General features: G+C 54.6%; 4 protein-coding genes across 4 annotated transcripts; all 4 read left to right on the plus strand.

The window, feature by feature from the left end:
* Nucleotides 1-939: 939 nt before the first annotated feature.
* MNN10 (putative alpha-1,6-mannosyltransferase MNN10) lies at nucleotides 940-4,153 on the plus strand (the record flags this gene model as incomplete). Its single annotated transcript, XM_032032290.2, has 5 exons — nucleotides 940-1,020; nucleotides 2,132-2,372; nucleotides 2,652-3,098; nucleotides 3,157-3,439; nucleotides 3,490-4,153. The coding sequence occupies 5 exons, from the start codon at nucleotides 940-942 to the stop codon at nucleotides 4,151-4,153; spliced, it is 1,716 nt and encodes a 571-aa protein (XP_031888361.2).
* Nucleotides 4,154-9,387: 5,234 nt separating this feature from the next.
* On the plus strand, nucleotides 9,388-10,395 carry CGGC5_v000586 (Endo-1,3(4)-beta-glucanase; the record flags this gene model as incomplete). The annotated part of the gene is made up of 2 exons (XM_032032288.1): nucleotides 9,388-9,773; nucleotides 9,825-10,395. 2 exons carry the CDS (start codon nucleotides 9,388-9,390, stop codon nucleotides 10,393-10,395), a joined length of 957 nt encoding a protein of 318 aa, XP_031888359.1.
* Nucleotides 10,396-12,616: 2,221 nt separating this feature from the next.
* CGGC5_v000587 (uncharacterized protein) lies at nucleotides 12,617-13,208 on the plus strand (the record flags this gene model as incomplete). Its single annotated transcript, XM_032032286.1, has 2 exons — nucleotides 12,617-12,784; nucleotides 12,840-13,208. The coding sequence occupies 2 exons, from the start codon at nucleotides 12,617-12,619 to the stop codon at nucleotides 13,206-13,208; spliced, it is 537 nt and encodes a 178-aa protein (XP_031888552.1).
* An 895-nt stretch (nucleotides 13,209-14,103) lies between these two features.
* On the plus strand, nucleotides 14,104-17,716 carry CGGC5_v000588 (putative ATP-dependent helicase; the record flags this gene model as incomplete). The annotated part of the gene is made up of 3 exons (XM_032032285.1): nucleotides 14,104-16,806; nucleotides 16,870-16,961; nucleotides 17,014-17,716. 3 exons carry the CDS (start codon nucleotides 14,104-14,106, stop codon nucleotides 17,714-17,716), a joined length of 3,498 nt encoding a protein of 1,165 aa, XP_031888551.1.
* Nucleotides 17,717-18,284: the final 568 nt, after the last annotated feature.

The raw sequence follows: 18,284 nt of genomic DNA on the forward strand, positions 1-18,284 counted from the left end.
GTTGTCGGGACGTGTTCTCGGCGTCGCCGTCTTTTACAGTCAGTGGGATTCAATTTGAACAAGGTGACAATAGGCTGTTGGTTTAAGCATTGGCCCGGAACACTCGAATTGTCCCGACGCCCTCGACCTCGCAGTTTGCGAGACCGGGAGGGCCAGGTCTGAACTTTGATGGTGTCACCGGAACAGCGTTGTTAATTTAAAATGCGGCCCAGACTTGAGGGATGGCAGGGCGAGAGTAGGGGTTGGCTCCGCTTCGATCTAGAATGCAATCTCTACCGGGAGGATCAAACACGTCAAGAACTACTTTGTTTGGAGGTGCAATGGCGCAACACTGTCGAGTCGTTCGTCTTTTGGCTTCACTGTCGCCTTCCAAGCACATCGCGAGGCCGCGCCCGACACGAGACAAAACGGCCGATGGCCGTATCCTTTTCCGTGTCTTACGCATGTGCTGACTAGAACCTCACATAGGCGTCGTGATGGCTGCGCGATTCTTGCCATGCAGGGCGCTAACGACGAGTGGCAGCCCAGTGGCATTTCACGACCACTAGCATCTCAGCTCAGCGCATGCGAGATCTCTCGGCGCTCCAATAGTGATCCTTCAATTGAGTCGAGTTGCTGAGGTGCAGGGCCAGTCGTTCGTGTCTTGACTTGCAAGTTGCTGTCTGTATTACTTCTCCGACCTCCTTACCTCAGCCAGTCCAATTGCGCTATCAATCAAGTCATCCCTGGGTGTCAGTATCGTTCGGTTCGCAATCTCGTCTGGTCATTTCGCCCGTTTCCTCACCTCCCTTTTGCGGTCGATATTCGTAACATATCGCTCAGTCAACATGAATCCGATCTGCAAACATTGTTTTTTATAGATAAGGAGATACTAGGTGATGACATAGCTCGCGGGACAATAATCAGATGACGGCAATCGCGCCCTGGCTTTCTACTTGTATGCTGGAAAGTCCGAATAAGGTGACAGAGAGTTTCGGGGCGCCTGAGAGTTTATTCTTCTCGAACGCGGCCACCCTCCAGGTACATGAGACCCGTCCCTAATATCAAACTGGGCGTCGAAGCCATGTGTCATCTACTTACGTCTCCGTCTCGACTGTGACGACGCATGAGCGCCTGATGTAATGTCAGCGGTCCACCGCATCTTGGCGGCCAGGAGACCCTACCGTCCGAAAAAAGATTAGACGCAGCAGAACGGCTGGCACCACGAGAGAGAAAAAGGGAAAGAAAAAAAAACCTTACCAAAGTGAGGTTGGGTCCAGGCACGCTCTGCACCTGAGAGACAGAGTCTAGATTTTATTTGCCCGTTTGCCCATTCCTTTTGCAGATACGAGACTGGAAAACAAATAATCACACAAAAGGCGGGCGTTCTTCTTCCCTTCCTCGAGTCACAGGAGTCAGCGCTTTGCATGTGCAAAAGCCCCCGTGGTCCTTTTTTTTCGTCTGGCTGACTGCATCTGCATTTCTCTTTCTCTTCTCTCCTCTTTCCCGAGTTGGCACCTGTCCCTGTCCCCCCCAGTGCCAGTGACCTCACAGCTGCTCCGTCCCCTCCACTCCACTGGAAACCCCCCCAGGTGCAAGTGCCAGTGGCAGCAGGAGGTCAGTTCGCTGCAGCCACCACCAGCACCGCGTTCTTCTCTGTCCCCAGTCGCCCGGATTCCATTGCCAGCAAAGAACCATACCCCCCCCCCAGCCTGGAGACGACTTTCCTCCACTCTCACCCTGCTCCTCCTCCCTAATAATTTTTTCCTTCTCCTGTTTGTTCCCCCGTCCCGTAATATCAACGCAGCCGACTGGACAGCGTCGTCGCCCAGAACCACCAGAACCACCGACACCACCATATCCCTCACGGCCTAGGCCTTGCTTTTACGTTTTGGTGTCTTCGCGCATAGCACCTTCCCGGCATCAGAACAGCAGTACAGCCTCACTCTCCCCCGCCAAAAGTTACTCTGCCGGCATCAGGCACACGCACCGCGCTACCACTGCAGGACGACACTCAGACTCACTCTCCCGTCCGTCCCTTGCCCACGAGGACCCCCTCCCCTTTTTCGGATACGGAGACCCCCTTAGGTCCCCTACCTACATTTAGCGAGTCTATCTCGTCCATCAATCCTCCATTGTGTGTTGTAACCAGACGGCTCGAGTGCCATCTGGTCACAACCCCCATCAGTTCTTCAATCTGGATCCCTCACAGCCCTTCGCCGCCTCTTCGTCCTTCAGCGATCGAAGGCCAACCCGCTCACATCACCGGCGGCGCTCTTCTGCCTCAAGCGGCCTTGCTGTCACCGTCGACGGGCCTGACCGTGGCTCTCCTCAATTCCTGGGGGTTCAAGGCCACGGACACGGCCAACCGCCTGCTCTCGCCCCGATCCCAGGTACGTCGCCTCGCCTCGCCTCGCCTTGCTATGACATGCCCCCCGATCCTGTGTCCGTATCTGTATCTGTGTATGCACCTTGCTGTGTCTGCATCTCTATCTGCATCCTCGCCCACAAACCACACAATCCACATTCCAGCCCGTGGCACACCTCCATGCTTCCCATCTCTTTGTTTCCTGACCACCCCCGTCACCGACATGCCACCGACGCAAATACGGGTTGGACAGCCAAATGACAGGACCCGCTTGCTGACTTCTCGTGTTCTTTCAACGCTGCAGGCACCCCCAATACCGCAGGAATGTCCCTCTCCCGCAGCCCGTCTCCTATACCTGGAGGTGGTTGGGCCAGCCCTGGCTTGACCATTAACACCAGCGGCCGAACGACTCCAAGCAAAGGCTTCTCAGCTTCCAACGGCGCCTCGACACCCTGGGACACCGCCAAGATGAGGTCTCCAAGCGGCATGAACGGCTATCCCTCCTTTTCCACCCAGAACCAGGGCTTCTTCACACGACACATGCGCCGCATATCGAGCAGCCTGCCACGATTCAACAACCAGACCCCGTACGCCGAGAAGGAGAAGCTGGGCAGACCACAATGGGGCGCGCAAAAGGTTCCCTTGACGGGGAGGATACGGAGCGTCTTTGCGCGCATGGGGAGGAAGATGAAAGTGCGGCTGCTGCTCCTCTTCGTCCTGCTGCTCTCAATCACCATTTTCTACACAACTCGTACGCCAGGTCAGAACCCTTCTAAAATCATCTTCCCCCCTTGCTAACCTGTAAACAGCCCTGGTCCACCATTGGCGAAGAAAGATGGGCGGCGGAGAGAAGTACGTCATTATCCTGGCTGCAAACATTGGTGGCGGAGTCATGGAGTGGAAGGGAGCCCGCGAATGGGCCATTGAGCGAGACAGCGTGCGGAACAAGAAGAAATACGCATACCGATGGGGATACGATCTCGAGATTGTCGACATGAGCACCAAGAAACGTTATGCTCACGAATGGCGCGAGAGCTGGGAGAAAGTCGACTTCGTTCGCCACGCTTTCCGCAAATACCCCAAGGCTGAGTGGTAGGTTTATCACAAAAATGACGTGAACACAAGCTGACAAGTCGTCACAGGGTTTGGTGGCTGGACTTGAATACATACGTTATGGAGCTCTCCTACCCCCTGCAGAACCACATTTTCAACGACATCAGCAAGCATGTCTACCGCGACATCAACGAGTACAACCCGCTGAACATCTCGCATCCCTTCACCGATCCGTACCTCGACGAAGAATCGCGAAGCCCTGTTGGCGACGGAAAGTCCGACTCTGTCAATCTGATTCTCTCCCAGGACTGCTCAGGCTTCAACCTCGGCTCCTTCTTCGTGAGACGGAGTGCCTGGGCTGATCGCATGCTGGACATTTGGTGGGACCCGGTCGCCTATGAGCAGAAGCACATGGAGTGGGAGCACAAGGAGCAAGATGCGTTGGAGCAGATGTACACAACTCAGCCCTGGATCCGCAAGCACACCGCGTTCCTCCCCCAGCGCATGATTAACAGCTTCCCGCCCGGCGCATGCTCCGAGAATGGCAACGACACCCGCATTCACTATGACCAGAAGGATCGCGACTTTGTCGTCAACATGGCGGGATGCGAATGGGGCCGCGACTGCTGGGGAGAGATGTACAACTACCGCGAGCTCAGCTATTACCTGAACCGCAATCCCTGGGAGCGCTTCAAGGAGGATCTCGTGGCCGTCATCTGGTACAAGCTCACTGGCCAGAAGGTCAAGCTTTGAGGTTCCTCACGGACTAAAAAGACGAGGTCCCGATGCGTCATTTCGCGTCCTTACCTGGACCACCTAATAGCGGCTGGTCGACCGTGTTTCTCTTCCGACAAACTGCTTATCGATGGGGGCACCCATCTTGTATACCACAGAATACGCATGCGAAGCCCGACATCTCGGAGTCTCTGATGTGCAAACGTCATGAGCAATGTGAACAACGAGACGGGGGCAGTACGATTGGCTATATGGACATTGCGGTATTTAAAAAGGAGGGAGTTGACGATGGCAGGAGTATCGGATACGATTTCTGATGGGATGTACAACAAGGTCATCTTTTTTTTTTTATTCGACGATGGTGCACGTTTGTCGTTACACTACTAGACGTTGTACGTCATGGCAGCGCAGAACGCGTGCATTGGCAGAGCAGAGCCTCTTTGGATTTTACTGGCATCAAGAGCTGACGCCGGCTCCTTGGCTTGTGGCACAGGTAGATTGCATTTTGTTGGCGTTCAAATCAGAACTGTTCAAGTGTTCAACCAAAGGAAGTTGAGTGATGTGAAGCAGCTCTAGTATTCTGGAATTTGGTCGCAGTGTCGTATATCATGGTGAAACGGCGGAGGCTCTTCTTCCCCAGAGATGTTCAAGGTTGAAGAGAGATGTTTGGCGGTGCTCTTTTGGGTGCGCTGTGAGAGAAGTCTATCTAACTGAAAATGATCGACGATTGCAAAGACGGCAACTCTAACGTAAATCCAAGGACCTAGCTGCTTTCTTGTTCAGGCCATGACAGTGACAGACGCGGCATCCAGGAAGAGCTCAGTGGCGATAACAAGCCTCCCCTGCCAAGGTGCAACCCCTGAGGTCGATAAGGGGACAGTTTATTTTGCCTTTGCGGTAACCTTATGGTTGGGGCAGCAACTTTGCAGGGGCTTGTTTTTTCTTCTTCTCTCGAAAACGAAAGAAGCTCTCGTGGCGAGAGGCAAGACATGCAAATCCTGGAATTACTCTGTGGCGAAGAGCAAAGCAAGGAAGCACACAAGATGTCACTTGAGGGGACAGATATTGCGGTCTTCTGCACGTGTAAAATGGGACGATCTTAGCTCTGCGGAGCGGTTCCTCCAGGGTCTCGCGGCACCTGGGATCTCGCGCAATCTACCTTAGGGGACCTTCTCTGCGCGGCTTTATGCCGGCAGCCAATTGGTGGTTTGAAGGTGCCCAGGGCACGGCGGCAGTGGTGGCGCGGCGCGTATTCGGCTCCGCTGCCGTGGGAACACTTTCCCTGATTTTTCTTCTTCGTTATCTGTATGCTGCGGGCCCTGACAGCTTTTTTTTTCTGGTCCTTGTTGTAGCCTCTCGGAACCCAGCACAAGGCTTCTGTGAGTCAAAATTGCGGTAAACGAGTTGTCAACGTAGCAAGTTGGCAAACGGGAAAAATGCCTCTGTACACGTGTGGAAGACGCACTCACACTCCGGCCGGCAAGCGTTTGCCAACCAACATTGCAGAGATCGTGGAGCCGTGATGGGGCCCACGGGGGGCCTGGAAGGGGGGCTCCGGTTCCGCATAGAGTGATCTGCGCGCCGGCTGTTCGGATGGCATACGCCCTTTTTTTCTGCGGGATGATCTTCGTTCTTCCAGAACCAGGGGGAGGCAAGAGGATCTTTCTCGGGGGACTGCCTGCCAAGGTATCTAGACTGTCCATGGAGGTTTTGATCCGAGCAGAGAGAGGCGACTCTTCCCGCGGCCGGCGGGCAGACGAATGTTTGGTTCTTGTCTGGGTCCTAAGACGGGAGATAGATTAAGACCGTTGGGAGGGGGCACGCTGCGGGTGGGTTAACTTGAGATGGCAAAAGATCTGGCTCTGCGGCTGCCGGCGCATCGACGGGATGATCTTCTCATGCACCCATGCTTCATCCCATGGAGCTCCGGCTCTGTACAGGGTTGACGGGGCAGGTCTGAATGGTCCTTTGTGGTATCGATATTGGAGAAACCCGTGGAGAGCAAGAGACAGAGAGAAGAGATGATGAGCGAAAAAGTGCCTTCTTCGGGCAGCTCAAACAACCCCTGCCTTATCAATCCCATGGATCTCGTCCTTTCGCCCCCTCCGACGACGATGTCCGACGGGATGCGTGATGGGTACTTTGCTTGGGAAGAGACGAAGCGAAAGGGAACACACATGAGGCGGAGCTGAGCTGAGCTGGTTCCAATACCAAGACCAATATTGTTGCTTACAGACATGCCGCAGCACCGGCGAGGGAACAGAAAAAATAGTTTCAGAAACATCAGAAACATCAGCTGGGCGAGGCATCGGGCAGATGCGCGATGCGAGCGGCCGTTCATCAGACTCAAACACACACAGCCAACGCATGTTCCATGGGCTACGTAAGCACCTACGCTACAAGAAGAAGTGAGGGTGGTGGTGATGTTTGACTCTGTCCCGCAGTCGCACCAAGACCTCATAAAGTTGAGTCCGTGTGAGCCGTGTGCACTGCCTAATTACCTCGCTGTAAAGGCCCGAGGTTGTAATGATATTGAGTCGACGTTTGTGCGAGTGTCAAAAAAAAAAAGATCGTGCGCAGTGTGTGAGTGTGGTTGGGCAAATGTTTCAATTCAGCGCGTTCACGTCCCTCTTCTCATCCATCATCCTCCCTGACTACGACTGTGACACCCCTCTTTTGGGGTAGCCTGTAGGATGGATGGGATGCCTTACGTGGCGCTGTAATGTCTATATGTGGCAGGAGTTCAATAATGTTTCAGATGCCCGCCCTCGAAGGGAACTGTAGAATGCCATGGGAGCGGACGGCGGGCCCGTTCGGAGAGTCAAGCGCAGGGGGGACTGAGAGACAGAGGCACAGAGAGAGACAGACGGAGAGTCTAGCGCGGCATGGCATTTTGACACTTTTCAAGCGCAGGCGCAGGGCGATAGGTTCCGTCAGACCAAGCCCTCCTGTCAGGGGAAAACATGCGTTAGTCGAGGGAGTGACAGTCAGGAACAGCTGCAAGACATTTGCTAGGCGCAAGTATCTTTTCCGCCTCTTATGGCTGGGGAGGGCTTAGTTCGGGGCTCTTGGTCCTCCAGTCGGGAACATGCAAGATGGAGAGAGTACATAAGCGTGTGTTGGCGTGCTAAGGTAGGTAAGGTACCAGTCAGTGCCAAGCCGAGGTGATGCGATGCTCCATCGAAGCCCAAGAGCGTGCAGTCAGTGAGTGTGGTTACAGTGTGGGTGGGTGAAGAGAGCCGCCGCCGCTAGGGCGAGTGGGCGCCGCGTGCTCCAGAACAGAGTGACCCGCGGCGGCGGGAGGGCTTCCATTGGGCGGCTGCCCGCCCGCCCCTGGCATGGTCCGTGTTTCAAAACGGGCGAGTCCAGAGTCTTTGACTTGTCCACCAACCCGGCACTGACATTCAAACGTCTTGCCTTCCAACTCTCGTTGTTCTCCCTCCATGTCCCTTACAAACGCCCATTCGATTGGCCACGGGCTCTGGTTGCGTTTGTTTGGTACTCGCGCAGTGGAGGTCTCCGGTTTTCTGTTCTGCTCTTCTCCTTTTTTCCCTTCTGCTTTTTCGTCCCAACTGCAGTGATTCCCCCACTATGGGCAGGGTCCTTGAAGATCCCCTCCCGTCGCCGTATATTGTGTGCCTATCCGCAGTGTACCTACATGACTTTTTGTTTCTTCGCCCAGACTGCCATGCCAGACCGCAAAAAAGCACGCACATACCCACTCAAAACATGTCGACAACCGGCAACATGGACCTCTTGGATCTCGTCTCGGGACCAAAAGACTCGCATTGTGCAACCATGCCGCCTCTCGGCACCCGGCCACCGAGGCGAATTCGAAGCCCCATGAGCCCCTATCATCCCGTCTTCGCTCCGTCGTCGTTCGGGGTTCCCCTTGCAAAGAAGTTGACAAGCCCTTGGCGGGTAAACAGATTGAAACGGGCCTGTCGTTCGTCGACTGCTCAACAACACCACCCCGTCCTATCCACCACACACACCCCTCCCCGCGCATGCGCACACATGTCTGCATCCCAAGATCAAGGCTCACAGGAGTTGGGCCGAGAAGAGGAGCAGGGGGTCCAAAGGCAAACGAGCGTTTATTCGCAGTAGAAAAAAAAAGTCTCACCATGGTTCCCAGATATGGCCCATGTCTTTGTGCGTCTACATGCCCCCCGGTATAGGTCAGATACAACGGACGAGATTGGTCCTTCGGTCTCTGTCCCTCTGTCCCATGTTCTGGGCGCCTTGTCAAGCCAAGTCACAGTCACACTTCCTCAAGGCAACGCAAAGAATGTTCCCCAAGACTTGTCCGAAGGGCAAGGGCCTGGCCTGGTCTTGGGCCTGGCCCTCCTCGTCCTCGCCTCGTCCCCACCTGCTCAAAGAGGACTGTATTTAGCTGGCTGCATTCCCCCATGTGGTTGAGGCTCATGATCTTCTCGTGTGCATCGGCTGCTCAGTATCCACGACGACGCAAAGGCCCCTCCTCAGCCTTCCTTCTTTCTTTCATCTCTTCCTTTTCTCACACCCTCGGTGGTGCTTCACTTCTTCTTCTTCTCTCAATCTTACCAAAGCCCAGCCCTCAGCAGGCACAGCCGTTTCAATCTCTCCGGCTGAAGTTATCGTCATCGACGGTCCCACTCCTTCTTTACACACCACAGCCCGTCCCATCTCGGACATCCTCGCCAAGCCGGTCCAGGTCCTATCGATTAGGCCAAACAGCAAACAGCTGACACACATCTGCTCCTCCATCTCATCATCGCTCGCGAGTCGACGTAAGAGTTGAGAAGAGCCAAGCAACTATACCATAGCCTCCCAGCCATTTTGTGCGTGCGTGTCGCTTTGGTGTTCCATTCTTTCGACATAAGGACAGAAACGGAAACGAGAAGGAGGGTCTAGATCCTGTTCGTGTGAACCAACCTCGAATCGCCAAGTACTCTCCCTTTTGGGACCCAGCAGGATCCAGAACAGGACGACGTAGCTGGCTCACGAGAACGTCGTCACCCAAGTGCCGCCAACCACCTCGTCATAGTCGGCTCACTTGAACCCCGAAAACATTCAAACATTCTCTTTCCTCGCTCTTCCATGACCTCTTTGACTCTCACTTCTCCCCTTTGATTCAAACCTTTCAGACACAATCGTTCTTCTCAACCTTTCCACACCCTTCATCCCGGTCAAACCCAGCGAAAACCACGCAAGTCTCTTATTACCTAAGACTCCTTCTTCCGTTCTCCCTCTTCGACATTACACAGATCGTGATGCCTTCGCAAAAGATCAAGTGTCTCTTGGGCGCCGCCGCCCTCCTCTGCTCCGGGCTGGCCCAGGCGCAGAAGTACGTCCTCCACGACAACTACGACCAGACGAACTTCTTCCACGAGTTCAGCTTCTTCGACCAGGCCGACCCGACAAAGGGCTCGCAGACGTACACCAGCGCGCAGACGGCCAACGACAAGGGCCTCGCCGGCTTCGCGCAGAACGGCATCTACCTCGGCGTCGACGCCAAGACTACAGGTCAGGGCCGCCAGTCGGTGCGCGTCACGTCCAACAAGGCGTACGACTCTGGCCTGTTTGTCGCCGACATTGCGCACATGCCCACGAGCAGCTGCGGCGTCTGGCCTGCGTTCTGGATGTTTGGTCCCAACTGGTGAGTAATGACAGTCAGCAAACAGAGAGAATGGAAAACTAACCGCGGCAGGCCCAACTCTGGCGAGATTGACATCATCGAGGGCGTCAACACCCAAGAGTCCAACGCCGTGACGCTGCACACCGGCCCCGGCTGCACCATCACCAACGACGGCACCGTCTCCTCCACGACCCTCAAGGAGAAGGACTGCAACGCGGGCAACGCCGGCACGGGGTGCGGCCAGTCGACCTCGAGCAACCAGAACTACGGCGACGGCTTCAACGCCATCGGCGGCGGCGTGTACGCGGTCGACTTCAACTCGCAGGCCATCTCCGTCTGGTTCTTCCCGCGCAGCGCCATCCCGGCCGACGTGACCTCGGGCAACCCGACGCCGTCGTCGTGGGGCCAGCCGCTCGCCAAGTTCAACGGCGGCCAGGGCTGCGACATCCCCTCGCACTTCAAGCAGCAGAACCTCGTCTTCAACACCGCGCTGTGCGGCGACTGGGCCGGTAAGGTGTGGTCGCAGAACGCCGAGTGCGCGGCCCTCGCTTCGACGTGCTCCGACTACGTCGCCGCCAACCCGCAGGCCTTCACCCAGGCGTACTGGCTCATCAACTCGGTCAAGGTCTACCAGAGCCAGTAAGCAGATGCTCTCCACTTGGTGGGCGGGTGCGTCTTTTTTTCTCCTTTTAGACACGACGACTGCAAAGACCTGGCATCGGGATGATAGACGACGATCCAGAACGGAGTTGGAGGCTGGTTTTCTTTCTTCATGGGTTCGGCTTTTTTTTTGACGACATTTACGACATTTGGCTTTGACTCTTCTTTTTAGAGATTCACTTCGACCACCCCGGGATATCTACTGGTAGATACCATTTTTTGTGAACCTTTTGGGACATGACATGACAGAAAGATGGCGTTACGGGAAAGAAAGAAAGAAAGAGGTCTCCTTTGATGATTACCTAGACTAGGTTATGCTTTTTGGCTTGTGGGTATGTTAGCTCCAGATACCCTGAATTGGACTATTACCTCGTAAACTTGGAATATGATACATGCCCCTGGTCTTACGTGAGTTCAAAATGAGTAAACAGAGATCGTTTCGCCGAGTAGAGCACAGAGAGCAGGCATCGTTTCGCCAAGTAAAGTATGAGGAAGATCAAACTTGAATGCTGGTCCGAGTCAGCACGCAGAGCTGTCAGGCGTCCTTGAGAGGTTTGTTTCGGCAAGAAGGACCGCTGAAGACTTGCTCTTCGTCGTTCAAGCTCATGACACGTGCGGTGCTGCGGCGCTGGGAGAGACATCTCCGGTGCGCTGATTTCCTCGACTCGAGTCGGCCAGCGACGAACATGTGTGCACCTGTCACCCGGAGCAAGATTCAGTTGACGTCCCGAGATGAGATGTCGTCCAACTTTGAGGACCCAGCAGCCACTAAGAACGAGTGGTTCTACTATGCCTCCAGGGAACCGGGCTGTCGGGCGAGGGCTGCCGAAACTGAATTAGATTTCACCGGGAGGATGTGCGTCCGATCTCTAGTGCGGGTTGCATGAAGTGGTTCAAGTGGCAGAGCCAATGCAGGGCCAAGACTCGAAACACGCTCATCTTCTGCCGTCTAGATGGGCGGGCGCGACCTCACTACAGCTTTTGAGGCCAATAGAAGACAGGAGTAGGGCATTAGGATTGACGATCTCTGGACCTGAGTCGAGCAGGCTATCGATGGCTCTGGAGATGAGGGTAACCATGATCGGTCGCACTCGGTCATCCCCGTTACCATTTGCGGATCTCGTCATCCGAAAGAATTCAAGAGTGGGGAAAGGAGTTGGAGATGATGGTGAGAAACGGGCTCAGGGGACAGGAGTTGGCCAAGACGGGAATGACTCCGGGATAGAGGCTGGGCGATGAGATGCAGGAGAGGAAAGAAGACGTGATGTGAAGCGCCAGGGCTCTCCCTCGACCCCGTGCTGCTGCTGCCCTGCCGTTAGTGCTCAGTTTTTAGTGCCCCTTCTCCCACGCGCAAACCTGCAGTGACAGCAAGGGGCCCCACACGCTTAAGACATGCAGCTAACAGGTCCCACCTGATCGGGCTTAGCTGCCAGGGGTATGAGGCAGATCCACCGTGATCTTCGACAGACTTCAAACTCGCAACAGGCACACAACCAAAACCTCCAGCTTTGCCCGACCTCTGGACATGGAGCAGCCGACGGGCGGCCCCCGAGCTCGTCAAGGTCGTAGAGACCTACCAAGACCTCTGATTGGACCCTGACCCACTCAATGGAACAATCTACGCTCCTCGTAGATCGTGCGCTTGGCAAAGAAGCTTGTCTGCTCGTACCGAGTTGACCAGGGGACGACCCCGGCGTCGATGGCCCTTGGGACTTGTGATGCACCTGAACCAGTCCACATGTTGCATCAGGGCCTCGGATGAGACGCCGATGGGCAGTATTACTGCTGTTACCGCTCATTCTCGTTCGGACGACTCAGGCCCATGGCCGCATATGGGGTGGTGTTTGTCGCGGAATCTAAGATGAGCCTTCTGTCAGACGGTCTACTGGCCCGATGAAGCAATGATGGGATGGGGCGAAGAGGGAAGCCGCGGGGTCCAGGGCGACAACCAGATGGAGCAACAGTACGGTTTGGCTATAGGAACTCGTGGTATAAGATCCTCCCGCTCGCCCCGACCATCATCTGTCTTGTCTCTTCTCATCATCAGCTTCATCTCATCCAATCTTCAATAATATCCATTCCCTTCATTCCACAGCAGCGCTGTCCCATTCACTCTTTGCCGGTCAATAACCTTGAAACTGTAAATATTATACAATTCACCAATACCTTTCGTCAACACACCGACATCAACCACCAACGACAAAATGTACTTCACCAAGGTCGCCGTTCTCTTCTCCCTTGCCGCCACCGGCTTCTCCGCTCCCGTCGAGAGCCGCCAGGCCAAGCTTTTGTCCGTCCAGGACTACTCCCAGTTCCAGGTCTCTGACGGCGTTGGCGGAAACGCCCTCGCTGAGGTCGCCCAGAAGTTCCCCGTAAGTCACTTTCAACAGTCATACATCACCATCACCGTCCACTAACACCAAACAGATCGACCAGATCAAGGCCAACCTCGCGGGCGTCAGCAAGGACGATCTCGCCATCCTCCAGGCTGCCCGTGTTGCCGCCGAGGGAGCCGAGACCGACGCCGGTGGCTTCAACGACGCTATCGCCAAGGCCTCTGGCGCTGACAAGGATGCCCTCTCGGTCGGCAAGATCAAGAACAAGGTCCTCAAGCTCCAGCTCGAGGTCCTCGCCCTGCAGGTCCAGCAGGCCCAGGGTGCCAGCAACCAGGCCAAGATCGACGCCGAGCAGAAGAAGCTCGACAACAACGTCAAGACCGACACCGCCTCCAAGGGCAAGACCAGCCAGGCCGTTAACTTCAAGGCCACTTCAACCCCCAAGGGCAAGAAGAACTAAGAAACATTCTCCCTGGGATATCGCGGCCGTTGCCGTGAAAGGCATCTCGCGCGCGGGTTTTGGTGCAGGACAGCAAAAGAGAAACGGCGGTAATCTCCTCTTGGCTATGCGTGGTGGGGAAACTTGGGTCATGAAACATTGGCGAAGGGAGTTTACGCTCTGGGGAGCTTGAATTCCTGGTTTAATTCGTGGACATGATAATTCGGCTGAAGTTGGGGGAAATTTAGTAAAATACAATTGAGTTTTGCTACTCGGACACTCCCGATCGGTGAAGGTGTGACAGTGAACAGATCCTTGAAACCCGTCTTCTGATCGAAGTATCAGTATTCTTCTAGATGTCGTCGCTCACTATTGCTGGGTACGAACTTTCCACTGGCGCGGTCGCTTCTCATCCGTTCCATTCTGACCAAATCGTGTGTATGTCTCGTAGTATTCACGTCCATCACCTTGATCTAGGCTCCGGAAAGCTTCTCACCTTGATATTATTGCACCGAGTTTATACGATGGAGAACAACGGTTGCACGACTTATACATTTAAGTTGGGAAGGATCCTGGGTTGCACTTGCCTTGTTCCGGCCGCCAATCCGCCGCACTGTGCGTGGCGCCGTGATCTGTGAGGCAGACTGTGTGAGCGGTCGCCTCATTCACTGTGACTAGGCTTCCACTCGGAACCTTCACCTCACCTTCACACTTTCTGCCTCTTACACTGAAACGTCAGCGACGTACCTATTTTTTTTTGGGAGATCTATCTTCACCATCGACATTGGCCATACATATCAAATCAAATCGAGGCTATCTCAACTTCGCAGCGGCAATTACGTGGCCTCCGCCGCATGACTTGCACCACCTAATACCTCAGCGAACCGGGCGCCCCCGGTGGCAACTCCCTTGCCCAATGTCGACGCCATCAAACTACCTCCCCATGGGATGCTTGGTCATCGCCAGGGAGAATTCCGGTATTCAAAGCGATGTTTGGAAGCGATTGCGAGACCGTTACGGAAACTGGGCGGACATTAATCCAGCAGATCCGGTCCCCGACATCAGCACCACCCAGCTGGCGAACTTTGACGACACGGATGAGGCTCTTTTGAGGTCAAAACCCGTCACGGTGTTCAGGAATCTCGCGGCCGCCAGATGGATTCTGTTGCAAGTCTTTGTCTCTCAAGATCATGTTGCCATCATCAGAGTCTACATGCTGCCCGATGACGTTGACAGGCGCCTCGTCGATCGTGAGCGGAATAAGCTGAAGCACTCCCGCGGCTTACTCTTCGCAGCCCTCGACTTTTCACCGCAAACTTGGTCAGGCCGGCCTGCCCATATACCCGTCAATCTCAGTGATCACTTGAAGGAGGAGTTCGACGACGAAGATGAGTCTCGCACGCTTTTGGAGATGTTCAACAGCATGCCCTCGCCAGACCCCAACCCGAACGTCATCACCAATCACGGGGACCGTGAGGCGGCGTATGCAGTTCTGGAGAGCGACGTTCCTGGCCTTACCACGACACTTTATGATTACCAGCGCCGATCAGCAGCCCTGATGATTGAGCGAGAAAGCGAGCCCGGCCAGGTCCTCGACCCCCGCCTACTCAAGAGCATTGACCAGAATGGCGCCACGTTCTACTTCGACCCCAGCCAGAGCGTACTTCTTAAAGAGCCACGGTTTTATGATGGAGTCAGAGGTGGCATCCTTGCCGAGCAGATGGGGGCAGGCAAGACGCTCATCTGCCTGTCTGTGATTCTAGCGACCAAGCACTCGGCCACCCAAACGCCAGAGATTTACCGTGGAAACGACGTTCCTATGAGAAAGCGGGTAGCATCTCTCGCAGATATGGCGGCTTCATGCATCACTCGAAACGCGGCTCCCTGGAAGACGTACTTTAACACATACGGCACCGTGGAGGATCTGGAGTTCCCAAAATGCATTGCTGCTATTGAACGGAATCCTGGCTTTTACCATGTTCCACCTGCTCCGCCTAAGCGAAGCAGTCGATACCAATTGACGGCCGAGCCGCCACCAACAAAGATATTGCACAGTCACGCATCGTTGGTGGTTGTCCCAAACAACCTCATGAAACAATGGGAACAAGAGATTGCGAAGCACACCGCTCGCCAGGATCGAGCTGGTCTCAAGGTCCTCACCCTGGCCAGTCAGGTGGGAGAAATTCCCGACGCCCCTTCCTTGGCAAAGTACGATATCGTCCTCATTTCTCAGTCCCGACTCGGCAGGATATACAAGCAGACTATGCTACATGGGTGTCCCCTGACAGAAGTTCACTTCAAGCGCTGCATTGTTGATGAAGGCCACAAGCTTGGATATTCCAGGATTTCGAGCAAGAGCGACCTGCTGCTAGCTCTGGACTTGATGCAGATTACTTCTCGATGGATCGTCACCGGAACACCAACTCCAGGATTGTACGGTGTAGACGGCAAGAGCAAGGTAGCCAGCGCTGGAGACAAGATGGCTTCTGCGGACACGGAGAAGCAAGATCTTGAGAAGGTAGGAGCGATAGCATCGCTGTACCTGAACGCCCGGCCTTGGTCAAATACCTATCATGAAGCGGAAGATACGCCTGCAGACTGGGCCGTCTATGTGATGCAGCCGCGGCACAGCTCGAGGAGTAGCGGACGCAAGGGAATTCTCAGGGCAACGTTGAACACGCTGCTCATCAGGCACCAGCTGTCTGAACTCAACAAGCTGCTTCCTGCCGTCGATGAGAATATTGTTGTTCTTGAAGGTTCCTATCAAGACAAATTATCGCTCAACATCTTCTCGATGATGGTCATCTTCAACGCAGTACAGTCACAACGGCAGGATGTAGATTACTTTTTCCATCCTCGACAGAAGAAGTCACTCCTCCAGCTACTACACAACTTGAAGCAGGCTAGCTTCTTCGGTGGTTCATTCTATGCGCCCGAAGACTTACAGAAGTCGCTCGATACCGCCGAAGAATTTTTGAAGGAAAAGAAGGTACCGATCAGCCCGAGTGATAAGATTTTGCTCGAAAAGGCCATGACAGTGGCTCGCATTGCCCTCAGCAATCCGTTGAAACAGCTCAGCAACCAGTTCAACGAGATCCCCATCTTTGTTCAGGACTTTCTTCCAAATGGTGCTAGTAAAGCCTGGTCTATGGACGATCAGGATACCAACCCAACTTGTACCGACGCAGGTATGGTGATGGGTGTTCAGAAGGTCATCCGCTCTTCGCTGGGAGATGCAACCAAGTTGAACAGTCTGATGAATGGCCAGCTTAAGGAGGAAGGCTATAAGATGATGGCTGACGGCAGCATCACCAGCGCCCGATCCACCAAGGCGGAACGACGAGCAACCAAGCTTCCGGACACACTCGCAGGAAACACAAAGCTTGGAGGGGAAAGGACGCCTCGGCATCTGCGCGCCAACGCTTTCCACGCCCCTGAAGAGTCTTTCTCTCAACAGGATCTGCCGGAGGACCTTCTGATGGCAGAGCTAGTTTCTACGGTGTCAGCCAAGCTGTCGTACTTGCTCGATAGCATTGTGGAACATCAAGCGACGGAGAAGATCATTGTCTTCTATGAAAATGAGAATGTGGCATGGTACTTGGCCAGCATGCTCGACGTGGTGAGTAGGCACCTACAGTCTATGCACAGTCTATGCAACGCGAAGCTAACTTGACGAACGCAGATTTCAGTGTCACACCTAATTTACGCCAAATCACTGGCTTACGATCGAAAGATGCAGTACATCAATACATTCAACCACGAAGACAAGTTTCGGTCAGTTTGCTACCTACCTGCTTCACCGAGTAGTCTCTTACATTCATAACAGCGTAATTCTCATGGACCTGTCCCAAGCAGCTGTCGGTCTGGATATGCGCGCGGCTTCGAGGATCTACTTCATCAACCCGGTCCTGAACCCCCAGATACAGGCACAAGCTGTTGGACGAGCTCGGCGTATCAGTCAGCAGAAGCCCGTTACAGTAGAGACGTTGATTCTCCGTGGCAGTATCGAGGAAGTGATTGTTGAGAGGAAGAAGAGCATGTCCCAGATCGAGCACTGGAAGTGCAAGACAATGTTGGACGACCGTCCGATCTACAACTGGATCCTGAACGCCGCCATCATACCGCTGCCCGAGGGCGAGATGGAGAAACTGGCTCAGGCAGTTCCGCTGAAATATCCCCAACCAGTATTCGGCAGCGGTTTCGGAAGAGAACACCATCCTGACCAGGACCTCATCATGGGTGACATTGGTCCCAGCTCACCCATCAAGAATCGAAAACCGGCGAACGTCAAGACTACCAACGGAAGAAAACGTTCTCGCAGTCCAGAACCACGGAGTGCGCCTGCCCGCCCTGCGCGCAGAGCGCGATTCGCCGAAGATGATGCTGTCCCATCCGTCAACATCGCGATGAACGGCGAGTCCAGCACTGCAGAGACCCCGGTCATTGACCATCAAGAGAGCGTTCCACCTCAGGACTTGCATGAATCAGACACTAAGCCAGCTCGCCGAGTACAGTTCTCGGTGGCTTGATGACATGTCGACGTACGGGTATTGTGTTTTGATCACGTTTTATAGATGATTGACTTGTATATAACATGAGAAAGGGTGCGGGCACTCCTCAAGCGGCGGAGTGCCATGGTGTGGTTTACCCACGGGTGGCAAGAACTGCTACCCGAGTCTATATATAACGTTCATAATAGCAGCTTCACGGAGGCAGCCAGCTGTACATACCTAATGACCAAAGGTTTCGGACTTCGCCCTTCTTCTCTCTTCATGCAGACTGCGACGCCATCGAAGGCGCATATGCAGAGCACGCGCCCATCGGGGATCCGATCTGAAGATGCAATGCAAGCTGTCGGTCGCCACAGGGATATCTGAGATCGCAGGACGAACTGCGTTGTTGTCTGTCCCTACACGCAGAGCCAAGCATGCGATGGCGTCCGAGGGCCAGAGTCCTGAGCTATTCATAGTTGAATTTGGTGAGGTGTGAAGTCTGACCTCACGGACCATGTTGTTGTCCAGTCCTTGCGATGCTTGTTCCGGACCACGAGGCCTCGTTATGAAGGGGACTAAGTTCGATGACAGCGGAACCCGGTTC

The sequence above is a fragment of the Colletotrichum fructicola genome, assembly GCF_000319635.2.
Source record: "Colletotrichum fructicola Nara gc5 chromosome Unknown KSG_Nara_v1_contig01, whole genome shotgun sequence".
In the NCBI taxonomy this organism is placed as follows: domain Eukaryota; kingdom Fungi; phylum Ascomycota; class Sordariomycetes; order Glomerellales; family Glomerellaceae; genus Colletotrichum; species Colletotrichum fructicola.